Here is a 17,510-nt window from a genome sequence, read left to right on the forward strand (position 1 = left end):
TAATGTTTTACTTTGAATAAACTACTTTGATAATGAGTTACTTTTTATAAACACTGAGCCTAAAGGCATTAAATATTTTGGTGTTTGATAGACCGTCAATATTCCCAACAGAACTGAATGCCAGGAGTTTATATCTTAGTTTTTGTAAGTAGGTTTTTGCTTTCTGTATTTTTTGTAATAACTTACTTTTTTCAATTTTGTATACTTTTGCCTTGATTGACATGCTTTTTCCATTGCCTTTAGAAAAATATTAGTCTTTCAGCTTCATGAAATAAAGAAAAAGACAAGGTTTTTTGATTGAAAATAAGGAGCAACATTAAAACTTAAAACGAACAGAAATTATTACGTATATGAGGGGGGATGCCCCATCCTCAACACTTCAATCGTTTAAAGAATTCGGACAAAATCTAAACTTTAGTGTAAAGAGTGAGGTGTTGAAGAGGGAGCAATCCCCCTCATATACATAATAATTTCTGTTCGTTTTAAGTTTACTAGCAAGGATACCTGGCTCAACCTCCACGGAAAAATCCCCCTCCAAATAGAAATATCCTCTAGAAAATTCAATTCTGGCGAAAATTTTTCTCGGACAATTACCCTTAACATCTCCACGCGTAAAATTGAATCGGTAAAGACAAATCAAGTCATAAAAGGAAATTTTGCATAGGAATTCGGGCAAATTCACCCAGTTTAAGATTTCTTGTGATAAGTTCACCCCCTAGAAACTTCTCTCTCCACGGAAAATTCCCCCAGTAGAATATTCGTACTCCCCTCTTACCAGAGAAATATATGCATACTTCCTAATAAAGAATAAAACAATGGGAAAATTTTATAACTTAAAAACCTTTCTCCAGGGGCTTTAGGGGGTCATTTTATGTCCAAGGACATAGTTATTGGGCCTTTCAACTATGCTGAAAAAAAGCTATCTCAAAATTTTTGATCGGACAATTTTGGGAAAAAAGTGGTGTGAGAGGTGGTCTAGTTGCCCTCCAATTTTTTCCGTCACTCAAAAAGGGTAATAGAGTTAGAATGAACTATTTCCCGACGTTTTAGGCCCACTGGTTCGGTACGATCATCCCTGAAAAAAACAAAACAAAATACAAATAAACGCGCAGCGTGATCTTTCTTCTGGCAAAAACTACAATATTTCACATTTTTGAAAATGTGAGCTTGAAACCTCTACAGTTGAGTTCTTTGATACGCTGAATCTGATGATGTGTTTTTCCTTAAAACTCTATGGCTTCTAAGGGTCTTTCTCCCTTTTTTCGAAAATCAGACAAATTTTCTCAGACTCGTAGCTTTTGATGACTAAACTTAATGTAACTCATATATTTAGAACCAGCATAATAAGCCAATTCTTTTGATAAATCTATTGGTACCAAACTTCCTTTTTTTAGAGTTTCGCTTACTATTGAACCGGGTCGCTTTTTACCTACAGTTCTTTACCACGAACTGTTTGATTATCCATCAAAATCCAAACAGAGATCAATGAAATATATATATCTTTAATTTTTACTATACCAAAAGATTTGTATTCTTAAAACTATACAGTGCCATGAAATGTAACTAAACAAATAGAAAAGGTTTTTCAACTAAAGTAAGGAGCAAGTTTAAAACTCAAAATGAATCTAAGTTACTCTGTCTATAAGGGGGACTGCCCCCTTCTCAGTAATTTGTTCATTAAAAAGAATTCTTTAGTGCTTTGAAAAATCCTTTTTTTTCTAATTTTATATTTTGTTAAAAATTTAGAAGAAAGGCAAGCTTCACAATAAAGAGTAGGGAGCTATGGAGAAGACAGTTCCCTTCATTCAAAGAATATTTTGTTCAAATAGGTTCCTAATCTGCTACTCGCTTTCAATTGGAAAGCTCTTTTTCTGTTTAATTTCTGATCAAAATATCTATTTCTATAAAAAATATTTGGAGGGGGCAATGTGGAAAGGGTTACCAAGGAGAAAAATCTCGGGGGGAGGGTCCAATGTGACAACGGTCCAATAATTGACCATATTGACATTTATTCTAAAGAAGGATAAAAAAGGAAAGAATAAAAGGGAAAGAAGGAACCACAAAAATTTTGGGGGTCCAGGGGCTACCTACCCCCTGGACCCACAGATGAGACGGAAAACAGGTCTTCCGCAGTTGGGGTCGAGGGAAGTCATAAACAAAGATTTAAGGGAAGCGGGAACTTAGGGAATAGTCTGGGATAGAGAAGGAACGTGCGTAGTGTTGGCCTCAGGCATCTTGGTGCTGCGGTGTGTTGCGTAGTAGTAGTAGTAGTAGTAGTAGTAGTAGTATCTATCAACACCTTTGATTTCCACGATTCTTGTTAGACCCTTGTGGCTGTTTCCTTGCTCGAGTATTGCAATTTTTCACCATTTTCATCAGTTACCTATTCAGTTTATAAATCTATTTAGTTAATTACTATAAAATAAGGACATTTGACCATCAATCAACCGTGGTCCAATCCGACAAAGTGGCAGTATCGACTTTCCATGAGTATACAGGGAAGGAAATGTTCTTTATGGACCTAGACATCTTAATGTTTTTCTCCTAAAAGTTCTTTACCAAGGTCTCTCCCCCTCGTCTTTCTTTGAAAACAGGGAGTGCATACGCCTTGTAGTTTGTTTAGTCAATGAATCCCTGAATCTTACTTCCATTGGTCCGTATTGAGCTAAGCCTGGTTTGTGATTGCATATTTTTTAGGTACTTATAGTTGCTCAGCTAGTTGTTTACATGGCTTTTGTTCAGTAAGGGAATTGGTTAGGGTCTAAATACTGAATGCTGAACTAAACTGCGTCATTTAAACTGTGCATTAATAGATGTCTCTCTTTTGTATAAAGATGGATCCGGATCACGAATATTCTCCAAGCAGATGGTCTCCACGTGGAACCGCTGAAGAAATTGTAGCCCATCACATGAAAATTGTTAAAGAAGGTATGTTTTAATTAGCTACTGAATAGCACAGATGTTTTTGCAAACTGTAGTTTTTCTTTCAGTTATAGTTGATTTTTCTTGATGCGACTGACTGATGATCAAGAATACTAAGCTTACTTAATTTTTGATTCTATGGGAGATTAGCTATCCGTGTAGCGATTAGCCTTCCATCTTTCAAATTAATTTGATGCAACCAAATCCATTGTGCTGCTTTTGAGTTTGAACATTAGCCCTAAGACGAGTTTTGGTTAATTCAAGATACGTAACATAAGAACAGAAGTAGATCATTTTTCTCAACTGTCATCCATCCTGCAGGATAATAGTCACTGAAGTAAAACAGAAAATCTCATTTTAAGGAGTTTCCAGAATTTTACCGTTAAAAACCACTTCAATTTGTTTCTCCTGCCGACGTGGGGTAGCATCGAGAGATTGGACACCATCCCCCTCCGGGACACCTAGTCTTGAGAAGCCATGAGTGCAACTTCAAATCTTATTCGTGCCTTGCTTACGAACTAACGAAGACTATCAGGCCATCTCATTCCTATACAACCACGTGGCCATTTCCACCCAGCGACCACATGGTTAAAATCGTAAGTGATGCGATATGGGGTTTCTTTTGGCAGTTGGAGGTGATGGTAGTAGTATCTTGCTGTACGCTGCGCTATTTGCACGGAAAATCTGGTTCGTACTTATAAGGAGGGTTTGCGTTATATTCAATCTAAGCAAATTTGCATTTAAATTTAGCTTTCTGAAACCAAACTTAAAGTTTGGTTCTCTAAAATTACACATAATAAAAATCTATGAATTAGATAGCGCTGAATATGCTTTATTTTGAAAGGCAATTTGTTTCATTGTCAGAAATTCTGTGTTTGTCTAAACCCATGGTAATTTTTAATTAGAAACTGAAATTTGTATATATACTAGAATTTTTTGTATTTTGTATTTTGAAAAAAATATGAACTTTATTACAAACAGGGGGGACTCATAAGAGCAGCAGCCTCCCTGAAATGTCATAATTTGTTGTGCAGATACATCTAGATAAAGCTTGAAACATGTTTTTCTGGGGAAGAGGGAGAAAGGCAATCAGTGCTATTAAATTAACAGAAATGATAGTTACTGTTCCTTCATCAGCTTTCAGTGGAGATTCTTTCTTACTAGGCACTTTTTTCGAAACATGTTTGTGAAGTCCTAGTGAATATGGGTCATAATTCACTCTTTACTAGGTTGAAACTATCAATAGAACCATGATAAGGCATTATAGTAGTTAGAGAATTCTCGACTTCGGAAGTTCTAGTTCGAGCTTTCCATGACCACCCTTGAATAAATTTAGTTAATAAGAAAGTAAAAGAAGAGCTAAGATTCGGGCTGGATTATCTCTGAATAATCAAACAAACTGGTTTGTTAAATAAATACCTAGAGCGTTGCTAGAATTGTATTTTGGAGGTTTGCTCTCAGGAGGTAGGGTCCAGATTAAGAGATTTTTTAGTGTTTTTATAAAAGCCTCTTATTGTTCTAATTAAGTAGCCCTTGTGTTTCACGCGTCCTTCTTAAAGAATTGGGACAAATAGTCAAACCTTAGCGTAAAGAGTGAGGCATTAAGGAGGGAAAAGCCCCCCTAATATATCTAATAATTTTTGTTCTTTTTAAATTTGCTGTTTAATTTCAGCTGAAGAAACTTGTTTTTTATATGTAGTTTCAAATCATTTTTGAAATATTGCCGGGAAATCTGGCTCCCTCTCCACGGAAAGATCTTCTAGACAATTCAATTTTGGTGAAATATACCCCAGACAATTTCCTTTAACGCATCTACATGTAAAATTGAGTCAGCAAAGAATAAGTAAGACAAATAAAAAGAATTTCGTATAGGAATTATGGTAAATTCTCCCAGTGTAAAATCTCCCCTGAAAAGCTCATCACTGGGAAACTTCCCTCCCCATGGAAAATTCTCCCTGTGGAAAATCCTCCCAAAATTCAGTCTCCCCCTGACCCGAAAATCTATGTGTACTTCCCAATAACAAATACTACACGTAAGCAATCAACAAATTTCCTAATTAAAGACCTTTCCCCTGGGGCGGTGGTGTCATATTATTTCCAAAGGCATATTTATTGGACCTTTCAATTATAGTGAATAATATAGTTATCTCAAAATTTTGATCTAACGACTTTGACAAGAAAGGGACGTGAGAAGGGGGCTAGATACCGTTCGAATGAGCTCTCTTCCGATATTTTATAACTACTGGTTCGGTACCCTCACCCTGGGAAAAAGAACAAAACAAATAAATACTCATCCGTGATTTTTCTTTTGGCAAAAAAAACAAAATTCCATATTTTAAAGATTGGAGCTTGTAACCTCTAGAGTTGGTTTTTCTGATACACTGAATCTAATACTGTGATTTTAATTAAGATCCCTTGAGTTTTAGGAGGGGGGGGTCCTTTTTTGAGAATCAGCAGATTTTCGTAGGATCGTAGCTTTTGATGGATAAAAATAAACCTAATGAATTTTAATCATTTGGAATCATAATCCAACACTTTTGATGTATCTATTGATATCGAAACTCCGTTCTTTTGAGTTTCGGTTAGCATTGAGCCTCGTCGCTCCTTACTTACAGCTCGTTACCACCAACTGTTTAAAAGAAAACTCAGAATTATATGAAATTGACATCAACCAGGAACCCTGATTGTTCCAAAGTGAAGATTTCTTGACATTGATGTGTAGCTAATTATACTTGAGAATGAGGCTTTATGTTCATATTTTTTTTTAGCAAGTGAAGCAGCTAAAAAGTTAAATTCATGCAGCCTGGATGTCCCATACGGAAAGAGTGATGGAGAAAGGATGGATATATATGGACTTGATCTTCCGAAAGGTAGTAGAATAATGCTTGACGTCTATTTTTTAGTAGTAATTGGTTGTCATATATAAATATTTCTCTATGACCAAATACATCTAATAACATTAGAATTAACCCACCTTATTTAATATAAATCAAACACATAACATATTTTGAAGTAGCTTAACTCGTTTTAGGTGCGGGGAAGAAAACTAAAGGGGTGGATCCAAGGGATAATGAGCCCCAGTCCTCAAGATGGTGCTCTCATTCCGTTTTTTTTTCTTTTTTCACATTCTGGGATATTGAATATAGACCTATCTGTGTGACTTTTGCGTTCTTAAATACACATTTGTAAACACTTTAACTAAGACAACTGTTCTCCTGTATAGCTCTATTCACAGTTTAACATTTTGCCCTGAACACAAATAGAATATTCAGCTATTTTTTTTTCTTTATTCATTATAAAATATCTGCTAATAAGGGGCACTACTTTTTTAATAGCCCATTTTGAACCCCAGAATAAATTGATCAGCTAAAAAAACCGTGAATATTGTTTTTTTAAGCCTTTCAAATGGGTAGGTCTGTAAGTTTTTGTGAATCTTTATGAAATAATTCCCTATGATTTTATCATCTAAACTTTTATCACCTATGATCTTTGCTTTCTTGCTCCTTTTGTAATTAAATTAAAAAATCAGTTTTTTTTTAAACTGAAAGTAAGAACGGACATTAAGATTTAAAACGAACAGAAAATATTCTGTATATGAAAGGGGCAGTCCCCTCCTCAGTGCCTCCCTCTTTGTGCTAAAGTTTGACTCTTTGTCACAACTCTAATTTTTAAAACAATAAAAACTTTACCGTAAAGAGCAAGGTGCTAAGTAGGGGACAGCCCCTTTCAGATACCGAATAATTTCTTTTCGTTGTAAGTTTTAATGTCGCTGCTTTCTTTCAGTAGTATCCCCACACTGCTTTCCACAAGGCCCATAGCCGCTACTCTTTTCTTCCTTAATAATTAAAGTTTAACGGCAATTCTCTCAGGAAGTAGGTGCTATTAAACGTCTTTAGACGCAGGTTCATGTTATGTCACAGTTTCCTAAAGTGCTTACAAAATCTGAGATAGCTCTTTAAGAAAAACCTTTATGGGCCTTCTGGACCCCAGGATTTCCTTTAAAAACCTTCAGGGGGCTTGATTACCCCAGGATTTCCTTGGGTATTCTGTATATAAACCTACGAGGGCAAGGGCTTGTTTATTTCAGGGTTTCCTTTCAAAACCTTCCGAACTCCCTACCAAATTTAGATTAAATTTTAAAAACTTTCAGGGGGCCTGCTAAATCAAGGTTTTCTTGGGTTTTATGTCTAGAAAACCTACGAGGGCCAGGCCTTCTTTGCTCCCAGGATTTCTAAGATTGTTAAAATTGTAAAAAATCTTCAGGGACTTCTTTATTTCAGAATTTCTAACATTGTTCTTTAAGAAACCTTCAGAGGGGTTCTTCCCACCCAAACAATGGTATACTCCTTACATCATCCCAATATATCTGTCATTCTAACCAAGCAAATTCACAGCCATTTTCATGAGCAGAGCAGTTAGAGAGACTATTGGTTTTTACGGGACCAGGAAGCCCCATTATTTCTTACTTACCGTTATTTCTCTGAAAACAGAATCGTCATCCGCTATTCTAACACGAGAAACTGTGTAATTTTCTATTGTCTCCGGGGGATATAAAAACAGCTAATAGAACGGAATTCCCATCAGTCTTCTATCATATTCTGAAAGTGATACAACTAAAGACTTTCTAAAATGGCTACCCCTAGAAATTTGAAAAAAAATTGGATTTTTGCTTATCTGCTGGTGAGTCTCTCTTTCTGTAGCCTTTCCCCCAATTTGAGCTACTATAACTCCCTACATTAGATACACATCTAAAAACCCCCACCTCCTCATAAAAAAGTTTTATTAATGATAGAATAATCTTATTTTCTCGCTAAAATTCATTTAAACCCATTTCAAGATGATTGGTAAAAAAGATAAAAGATGTGTTAAGCCGTTAATGCTCTAAATGACCTATTTCTACCCAAAAACTACTATTATTCTGGTGAACCCCTCTGACAATGCCCTCCACGACTTTAACCTACTGTAATTCTCTATATTGAATCAGGGGGAGACTCCAGGGAAATGAACTTTTCAATATGTTTTAACGGTAAAAACTAATTTTTATGCGAGTTAAATTTGTCAAACTATTAAAAAATTGAGGGTACAAGGCTATCCTAAGGCTTATAGACTATTAAAGACACTCCCATAGTTGGAAGCTGCGTTTTGGCCCCCCGGGCCCAAAGGAAATGGACTTTATCCCACGCTAGATATTTTTATAGGTCCTGCATTCTACTGCTGTCTCTAAGAAGGAGATTTGGGGGTCCTAATCCGAAGATTAATAATGGAGGAAAATATCAAAGGGAGACCCAAGAGAAATAACTAAAAAATAAGACATTATTTTGTGGTTGATAACTAAAAATAATTCATTCTAGTGCTGAAATTTGTCGAAGAGGGGATTTGAGGGTTCTTAGATTAATATTCCTGTTCAAAATAATAACAGGACCCTGCTCCCTTAATTCTGAATATTTTGACGAGCCTTAGATTAATATTCTTTTCCAGCGTAAGAACGAGCACCCTGGGCCTTTAGTTCGGAAGGGGGAGGGTTGAGGAGCCTTAGATTAATATTCTTTTCACAGCTTAAAATCGCAAATGAATGAAGAGAGTAAAATTTTTTATTTTGTTTCCAGGGCGACAATAATTATCATGCATAAATTGATCAGCTACTCATCTATTTCTTTGGTGAAGCAGCAATGGACACCAATACCCCCTCATAATATTTTTAAGACTTTAAAACATTATAATACCAGAAACGTAAAGGTGGACAACTGATGAGGTTATTTCTGATATTAAATTTGTGGTTTGTATTGTTGCGAGCTATGGACCCAAAGGATCCATATATGGCTATTAAACTTATAACTGATAGTGTGGTCTCAATACATACGGCCTTTCGAAGGCCCATGTACGGTCATTAAATTTAGAACTGGTAGTATGGTCTCAATACGTCCGAAAATTCCCTCTGGAGGCATCTATGGTCTTTAAATTCTTAACTGGTAGTGGTGTCTCAATGAAACCCAAGGATCCTTATGGAGGCCCATGTATGGTCGTTAAAGTTATAACTGTTAGTATGGTCTCAATACAGCCGAAGGGTCCCTTTAAAGGCCAGTGCATGGTCATTACGTGCTAGTTAGGTCCTTCGAGCTCTGAACGCTCACTCTTAACTATAATATGGTTCAAATAGTTTCAATGAGCTAAGAAGCTCTTTTTTATTTTCTTGGCTCACATACCGACATTACCATCCGAATTCTGTGACAGTGCATTTACACAACCACAGAATAGTGAACATGAGGGGGGTTTGAGTGTGGGGGTGAATCCAGTTAACATAGCATCCCTATTTTTGATTTAAATATACTTGTAGTCGATCTAAGGTTCAAAAACACTACAAATGGGTAGCCGATGAGTTATTACCCAATGAGCCGAAAAAGTGCCTAATACCCGAAGTGATTAGAAGGGAGAAGGACAAAGAACTGCCGGCTCACCCCCTGTTTTGCCCGAATGGTATTTAGCGGATACTGCTTTGCGCAATATTTATGTTTTTAGAGCTGAGTTTTGAGAACCCTTCAATACTCTTACAAGTGGTAGTATCCATATACATCCCGTGGACGTATTACACTCCTATGTCAGCAAGATTTGTGTCCTTCTCGAAAAAGTTATTTGGGAGGCGGGATAATACACTAAAATATTAAAAACCTTACTAAAATACACTAAATATAAAACCTACGTTTGTAGGTAATATGGACTCGTATTACCTACAAACGGAAACATGGACGATTCACCCGAACTTGAATAATTTTGAGGGTGTTTCTTCGGATTGGATGGGAAGCGTTTTTAATAGGATGGAAAATCATATTGAAAATGGGAGCGGGTCAGTTGTTATATTTATAGAAAATTAAGATTTACATGTTACAAAATTTAACAAATAATATGTTTTAATAGGCTGGAGGGGGAAAAGGGGTGCAGAATGTAATGAAGATTTATAGGCAAGTGGAGGTGTACAACGCTTTCGTTTCGACATAGGCTTAGAGTGCTTCAAGTATATTATAATAAAGGGAGGGCCTGCTACTATTGTCCAATGTGTTTATCTAAATTCAATACAAAATTAAAATTGAACATAAATCGAGGCATTTCAATCGTTCATTGAGACGGTTTTGGGCAACAATGCCATCTTGTGATTTAAGAATTTTTAGAATTAGCTCTCAAGAATTTTTAGAGAGACAAGGTTGACATCGATGCCAAACTCGTGGAAGTTTGCGATTCTTCAAATTTGAGTCATGTTAAGAACACGAAGCTATTGCAGTCTCTTTTGCCTGCGGGCAAAGAGACTCGAGTATTACGATGTAATTGGTAGAGGTAGTATAGACATTTGGCGTGGAAGATTGTGTAGGCGCAGGCATGGTTGCCCGTATTAAAACTGCCAATAAGTAAATTTCACGGCTGCGCTATACAAATTATCAATAACTCTATCACCAGAAGACGAGTTGACCATTAAAGATAAAGATATTTGTTGGGCTTTTAATAAACTAAATAAAAAAAACAAGATTTTTTAACTGAAAGTAAGGAGCGACATTAAACCTTAAAGCGAACAGAAATTACTTCGTATATGAAAGGGGCTGCTTCCTCACCAACGCCCCTCTCTTTACGCTAAAGTTTGACTCTTTCCCTTAACTCTGCTTTTTAAAACAGTAAAAAACTTTAGCATAAAGAGCGGGGCGTTGATGAGGAAGCAGCCCCTTTCATATACGAAGTAATTTCTGTTCGTCGTAAGTTTTAATGTCGCTCCTTAGTTTCAGTTAAAAAAAATTAATTAATTTAATTTTATTTAATTTCTGAATTTTTTTGAATCAATGCATGTTTTGATTTTGGCTCTTCGCAGAGGAATAATTAAAACGAGATTTGTATATTTGTTTTTTTTTTTTGTTTTGGCTTTCTCATTGTTTTGATCGAATGATTTTGAGGAAAAAAGAGCGGGGGAGGAAGCCTAGTTGGCCTCCGATATTTTGGTTACTTAAAAAGGCAACTAGAACTTTAATTTTTTACGAATGTTTTTATTAGTAAAAGATATACGTAACTTATAAATTAGCCTACGTAACTAACTTTTGTATTCTCATGTTCTTATTACATATATGAAGGGGTTCAACCCCTCGTTAGTACCTCACTCTTTACACTAAAGCTTAAATTTTGTCCCAATTCATTAAGAATGACCCCTGAATCACAAAAGTCGTAGAATAAATAGTTGAAATTGCTAAAAATACTTTAGCGTAAAGAGCGAGGTATTAGGAGGAGCTGAGCCCCTCACATGCGTAATAATTTCTGTTTGTCTTAAGTTTTAATGCTGCTCCTTACTTCCAGCTGAAAGAAGTTTTTCATATTTATTTTTTCTTTGTTTTTTTTTTACTTTTAATAATGCTAGAAAATCCTGCGCTCCCTTCATGGAAATTTTCTTCCCCCATGACAAATTCCGCGATGGAAAGGTCCCCCAACATATCCCCATCTTTTCAACCCTTCCCCCAACCAAAAACTCCCCCTGAAAACGTCTGTCTACTTCCCAATAGCCACTACAATATGTAAGCAGTAGTCAAAGTTTGTAACTTGTAGCCCCTTCCACGGGCACTGTGGGGGATTAAGTCGTCCCCAAAGACATAGCTATAAGGTCGTTGGACTACGCTGAATAAATGGTTATCTCAGAATTTTTATCCGTTGACTCTGGGAAAGCAATTAGCGTGGGAAGGGGCCAAGATGCCCTCTAATTTTTTGGTCACCTAAAAAGGGCACAAGAACTTTTCATTTCCGTTAGAATGAGACCTCTCGCAACATTCTAGGACCATTGGGTCGATACGATCACCCCTGGAAAAAAACCCAAAAATTAAACACGCATCTGTGATCTGTCTTCTGGCAAAAAATACAAAATTCCAAATTTTTGTAGATATGAGCTTGAAACTCCTACAAGAGGGTTCTCTGATACGCTGAATCTGATGGTGTGATTTTTGTTAAGATTCTATGACTTTTAGGGGGTGTTTCACCTTTTTTTTTAAAATAAGGCAAATTTTCCCAGGCTCGTAACTTTTGATGGGTAAGACTAAACTTGATGAAACGTATATATTTAAAATCAGCATTCGATGTAGCTATTGGTATCAAAATTCTATTTTTTAGAGTTTTGGTTACTATTGAGCCGGGTCGCTCCTTGCTACAGTTCGTTACCACGGATTGTTTGAAAATTTGTTTTGGGTTGTGGGGATATGAAAGTTTGCGATCACAATCAGTAAATCAGTTTAAGTAATCTTATTTTATCAGGGGGAGTAACTCTCAGAGGTGGCTTATCAATCTTGCAGTGTAAAAGCTAGGCAGCAAAACTTTCTACCGATTTACATGTACAATTCCAACTATGATTTGTAATTTATATTTCCAGTGCTGGCACGTTTGCATAAATTTGAAATTGTTCATGGCTCATGAGTAGTTGGTTCTTTTTCATATAATATCATACCCATATCATCTAAAAAGTTGCTGATTTTACGATTTAAATGGTCAACAGTTGAAAATCGTAATACACACTGGAATAAAATCCGTGTTTTTTACTCTTATAGTATTTTCCCCAAAGCTTTAAGCCAATTGATTCAAGAACAGAAAAGCGGTGATTTTAATAGTTTCCCTCTATATAATTCCTCAAATAATAGTTCCTCAAACAGTTTTTTTTCCAGATGATGAAACATATGATTTAGTAACTTATAAGGGCATACCCGTATTATCCATCTCGAGACAACATGAGGAAAAATTGTCGCCCATCGAAGCGTTTACTTCATGGTCGTCAATGCACCACTGCCGATTATGGATTTGCAAAAAAAAAGGTTGGGGTAAGAGAGGGTGTTAAAACGGGGTGAGTTTTCGTAAAATGTACCTGGCAAGTGATGTATTGACGTTCTTGAATATTATCAGTAAAAACACGGATAAAATTTACGAGACATTTGGGTTGGATTTGGGTCAGTATTTTTCCACTCCTTATCTGGTGATTGATTTAATTCTTAAGATCAGTGATGCAACTATAGGTCTGATCACCGACATGGATTAGCATTTATCTGTAGAGAGATCCATGCGAAGAGGGTATGTTTTCCACGGGGATTGTATCCTGGAAACCGATCCGACTTGACAACGCACCTGTGAAAAGTCGTATAGGGTTTTTTTGGATATGAATTCCCTTTATCCGTCGGCATGTCTCACTTCTCTTTGCCGTGTGAGGATTATAAATGGCTGGACAATCCCTCTGATCTAAATTCCCGCGACATTGATTGTGTTGAGGAGAATGAACCACAAGGAGGGTTTTTCGAAATTGATGGTAAAATACCAGTGGAACTTCATGCCTCGGCAAAGGACTTTGTTTTCCCGTGTATAAATTGACCAGTGGCTAGAGACTTATTTGGTCACTTTAATTTGTTTTTGGTAGAGGGTGGTGGTTTGCACTGGACACCTTCAAAACAAAAGCTTATTGCCGATCTTCATCAGAAACAGAATACTGACGTGCATCACGTTCTTTTGTGGTGGATGCTGGTCAACGGTTTCTATGTTACAAAAACTCATGGAGCCCCCCAAGTCAGCCAAAAGCCATATATGAAGACGGTTATTGACACCTTTGTCAGTAAACGATCGGAGGCAAAAACAAAGGTAAAAAAAGAGATCTTGAAGGTAATTTTAAATTTGATCTTCGGTAAAATGTGCGAGAGTGTGCGCAATAGAAGACGTTGTGACGTTGTGACCGAACCAAAAGGATGTGTCACTCCAATATAGTCCCCTTACATTGAAAAAAAAATGTATTTTAAATAAAAACATTGCCAGTGGCAGTGCCATTTTAGAAATTTCGAAAAGACTCCTATCGGTATTTTATTACAATGTATGTAAGCTCCAAGAGCCAGGGGAGGGACAAGTTCTAGTTTATTATTGGGACAACGATTCACTGTTGTTAAAAGTTAAAACTGATAATTTATTAGACGATTTGGAAAATGGTGATTAATTAGCTCGCGAACGGATTTTATAATCTGGGACGAATCAATTTACCTGTAGCTAGTGAATTTTTTTATTTTTAAAATTGTTATTTTTAAAATTTGAGACGGGGGGCGACATGATATCCCAAGGAGTGCTTGCAGGTCCGAAGGTATACTGTGTGCAAACGCAAAATGAGGATATCAAAAAAGTCGGCAAGGAAGTGCCATTGCACTATTTAAGGGAATGTGTCTTCATAGAAACTGTGTAGAAGACAATTTGGTTTCAAAAGTGAAAGTCGTGGCGATTCTGTCTTTAAAATTTAAAAACTATACAGATCGAGACGAGAAAAGTTCCATGTCGACCATATTGGATAAAGTTTGTGTATGTGCAGGTGGTGTGAAGGTACTACCACATGGTCACTATCTTACTTAAGATCGAGACGAATGTGTAGAGTATACATGGCGTCTCGGTCTGGAGAAAGTTCAATAGGGTGCGGGAGGAGGGCTCCCTTTTTTCTATCCCAACAGTCTCCAGCTCAGCAATGTGTGTTTTCTAGTGTTTTTTTTCACATGTTTCTATTTTTCCATGTTTTTATTTATTTTATTCATTTACATTTACTTTTCAAGCTGAATAGAGTAAAAAGTGCTTAATATTATACTGTTGTTCTACCATAGTCGTGCCGCCGTGGCATCTTCCGGCCTCCGTTTTGGCCGCCCGCTCCTTGGGAGGAATCTTATCGTGTCCGGCCCTCCGTCTGGTCATTTCTAAAGTGTATTTTATGTCTGTAAATATATTCAAGCGCTTATTTTATATTTTTTTATTTGTAGTGCATTTTTTAAATATGTTAAAGAACTCATGTATTCTATTTTTGACTATTTAATCAAGTAATTGAGTTTAGTTTCGGTTAGTTATATTTTGACTTTGGATAAATTTATAATTTTGTATAAATTGGATAATTTTGTATAATTTGGATAAATATGTATAAATTTAAAACACCATTCAATTCATCTCTCTGTGGCCCTTCAATGTCTTGCAAAACAACACATTTAGCGAAATAATACAAAATCGTGATAAAATGTTCTTAGAAAATCCGAAAAATATCTATTATTGCTATAATGCGTGGCAAGAATTTTATCATAAAATTAAGAGCATTGCACCAGATATAAAATTCATACAAGGACTAGACGTTCTTAATATTATTGAACCCAACTCGTGGTTGATTATTGATGTTGTAGCTGAATCCATTGAAGAATGGTCTCAAGTTATGTTACAAATACTTGCAGTCATGTCTCATCATCAACAAATTTCCGTAACTTTTGTTCTCCATAATCTCTTTCATTAGAGCAAATTTTTGAGAACACTTGCTTTGAATTGTACTTAATATATCATCTATGGGGTCTTTCATGATTCAAGTTCTCTTATAACTTCAAACAAACGAATATACCCCGTTCTACCGAAATTTGTACTTTCGGCATACAATCAAACTTCTAATAAACCTTATGTTACATTCTATTAGATATCAATCAAAACACGCCTGAAGAGTTAAGTGTAGTCACATATATTGGTATCATGAAATTATTTTACATCTACCTGTAAATAGTGAAAAAGATCATTAGTCGTCATCATGACACTGAAGAAGCTACATGAAAATAGACATTAATTTTCCGTCCTATGTAATTTAAAGCCATGGCTTAGGAAACCTATACTCAAACACGGTATTGACAATGAACTCTTTAATCTCCTAGCTGAGCTTTGTTTAAATTTCACCAAAGGCAATGTTCAACTGCCAGAAGGTGTTAGGCAAGAGACAAAGCAACATCGTTCGTGTGTACGTGCCCGGCTTTCAAAAACAGGGGAAACGCTTTTGAAAGAAAACGGCTTGTTCAAGCGGTTGGTAGTTTCCTTTCATTGTTACTGCCGATAATCGCTGGACCTGTAAACACTATTCTCTAGAATTGGCTAAAACCTATTAATGTACGCCAATTGAACTCACTCTTTCACCAAAAGAGAACTTTGACGATAATCTTGATAAATTTATTAACAATGAAACAATTGTCGACGAAAAAATTAATTTTGCCTCAAAATGCCTCTCGACGTTTCGATAAGTGCAAACCCTACCGTGAAAGACCACAGAAATTAAATGTCATTAATCAAGCTCCAACTTGTGAAAGTCTCTTAAACTTTGAAAACGGCAAAACAAGGAGAAGATTTATCGAAAAGTTACATGAAGTGTTGTAGATTTAATGGCTCATTCGTATCGTGAACAAATTAAAGACTCTTAACTTATCTCACTGAAACTGAGGATGTGCGAATTGAAGACCAAATGAATGAAGTCTGAAACCATGGCGAGAGTTACGATTTAATTGATTTTGTATAAGATTTGATTGCAATTCGTTAACAACTTGAGTCATTCGATAGTCATTTGTATATAATTTTAGTCATCAGGTTTTCTAAAATATCTTATTGGGAATAACGATTTTAAATCGTTAAATCGTTTTAAAATGATTTAGGGAATTTTGAGAAATATCAAAAGATATATGGTTTTTGTATGCCAAGTGAGCGTGACGATTTAAAGGGTATTAAACGAACGCGTCATTCCCCCACTTTTAGTATATTAAAGGATAGCGGACACCTAAAACCACGTTTACGTACAAAATGGCTCAAGTTTTGAAACGAGAATTTGAGGATTTTAGTGAGGCGGGGAGTTTAAGCTCCCCCACCACACTTTCCAAAGTTTCTGTAGTTGAAATAAGCTGGCAAAAGAGTATTTACAAAATGATCCCAGCTACACTCTCAGTCGAAATCATTGAATTCGCGGTAATCATTATGGAAAAACTAAAGCCTTTTTCCCCTTGAATATATTACAAGCAGATCTTTTGACTCTAAATGAGATTCAAAGGCTTCATAATCGACCGTTCAAGTATAGTTTGCTTGCAATCAGTGCTTTTAGTCGCTACGCATGTCTTTCCATTGCGTTCATAGAGAAGTTCTGAATATATCTTGCTACAACCCTTGAATATATCTTTGAACAAGATTCTTATAGAGAAATTCAAGCAGATCAGTAGAGTGAATTAGTTAATCCAGATGTAAAAAAAGGTTTTATTGAAATATAAAACGCTACTATATCATAGTCTTAGCCTTATGAAGGTGGCATAGGCTGAACAGTTGATAAGAACCATTCGACTTCTAACTTCAAGATATTGTACATTGAAAAATACTGCTGCTTTTATCGATCCTTGTCCAACGTTAGCCTTCCTGAAGTTCATGACAGTAACAATACACTTGACATTTTTCTTAAACAATATTTCAATGAAAAGGTTGCGAAGAAAACTTTAATGTCGGTGGTACAGTTCCAATCAATCGAACTGATATGAAAGATGAAGGGATTCTTGGTAGTTTCTATGATTATGAATTACAAAAATATTAAAAATGATCGTATAAATTAAATTGAAAAGATAATAAAGAGTCGAACTCTCAAGGGAAAGAGACAATTGTTTGTTCTCTGGCTAGGATACATCTCTGATTTTGATTCTTAGATTACCGCTAAATACGATCACAATGTCTAATGATTTTTATGTGACATTCATATCTTATGTCTCTGACCTTCTCTATGACAGTTTGAATTAAACAAGCGATTTTTG

The 17,510-nt window shown here is 36.0% G+C and overlaps 1 protein-coding gene across 6 annotated transcripts in view; it reads left to right on the forward strand.

The window, feature by feature from the left end:
- The window catches only part of LOC136031463 (kynurenine formamidase-like), a 106,386-nt gene that overhangs the window by 43,054 nt on the left and 45,822 nt on the right, over positions 1-17,510 (forward strand). For 5 of the 6 annotated variants that reach the window (XM_065711080.1, XM_065711081.1, XM_065711084.1 and 2 more), the window contains 2 exons: positions 2,835-2,928; positions 5,691-5,792. In XM_065711080.1, the coding sequence (XP_065567152.1) occupies positions 2,835-2,928; positions 5,691-5,792 (196 nt within the window). Of the gene's footprint in view, positions 1-2,834; positions 2,929-5,690; positions 5,793-17,510 lie in introns of those variants that run through there. The other variant, XR_010618513.1, reaches the window with a different exon arrangement.

This window comes from Artemia franciscana, chromosome 9, assembly GCF_032884065.1.
Source record: "Artemia franciscana chromosome 9, ASM3288406v1, whole genome shotgun sequence".
Lineage (NCBI taxonomy): Eukaryota > Metazoa > Arthropoda > Branchiopoda > Anostraca > Artemiidae > Artemia > Artemia franciscana.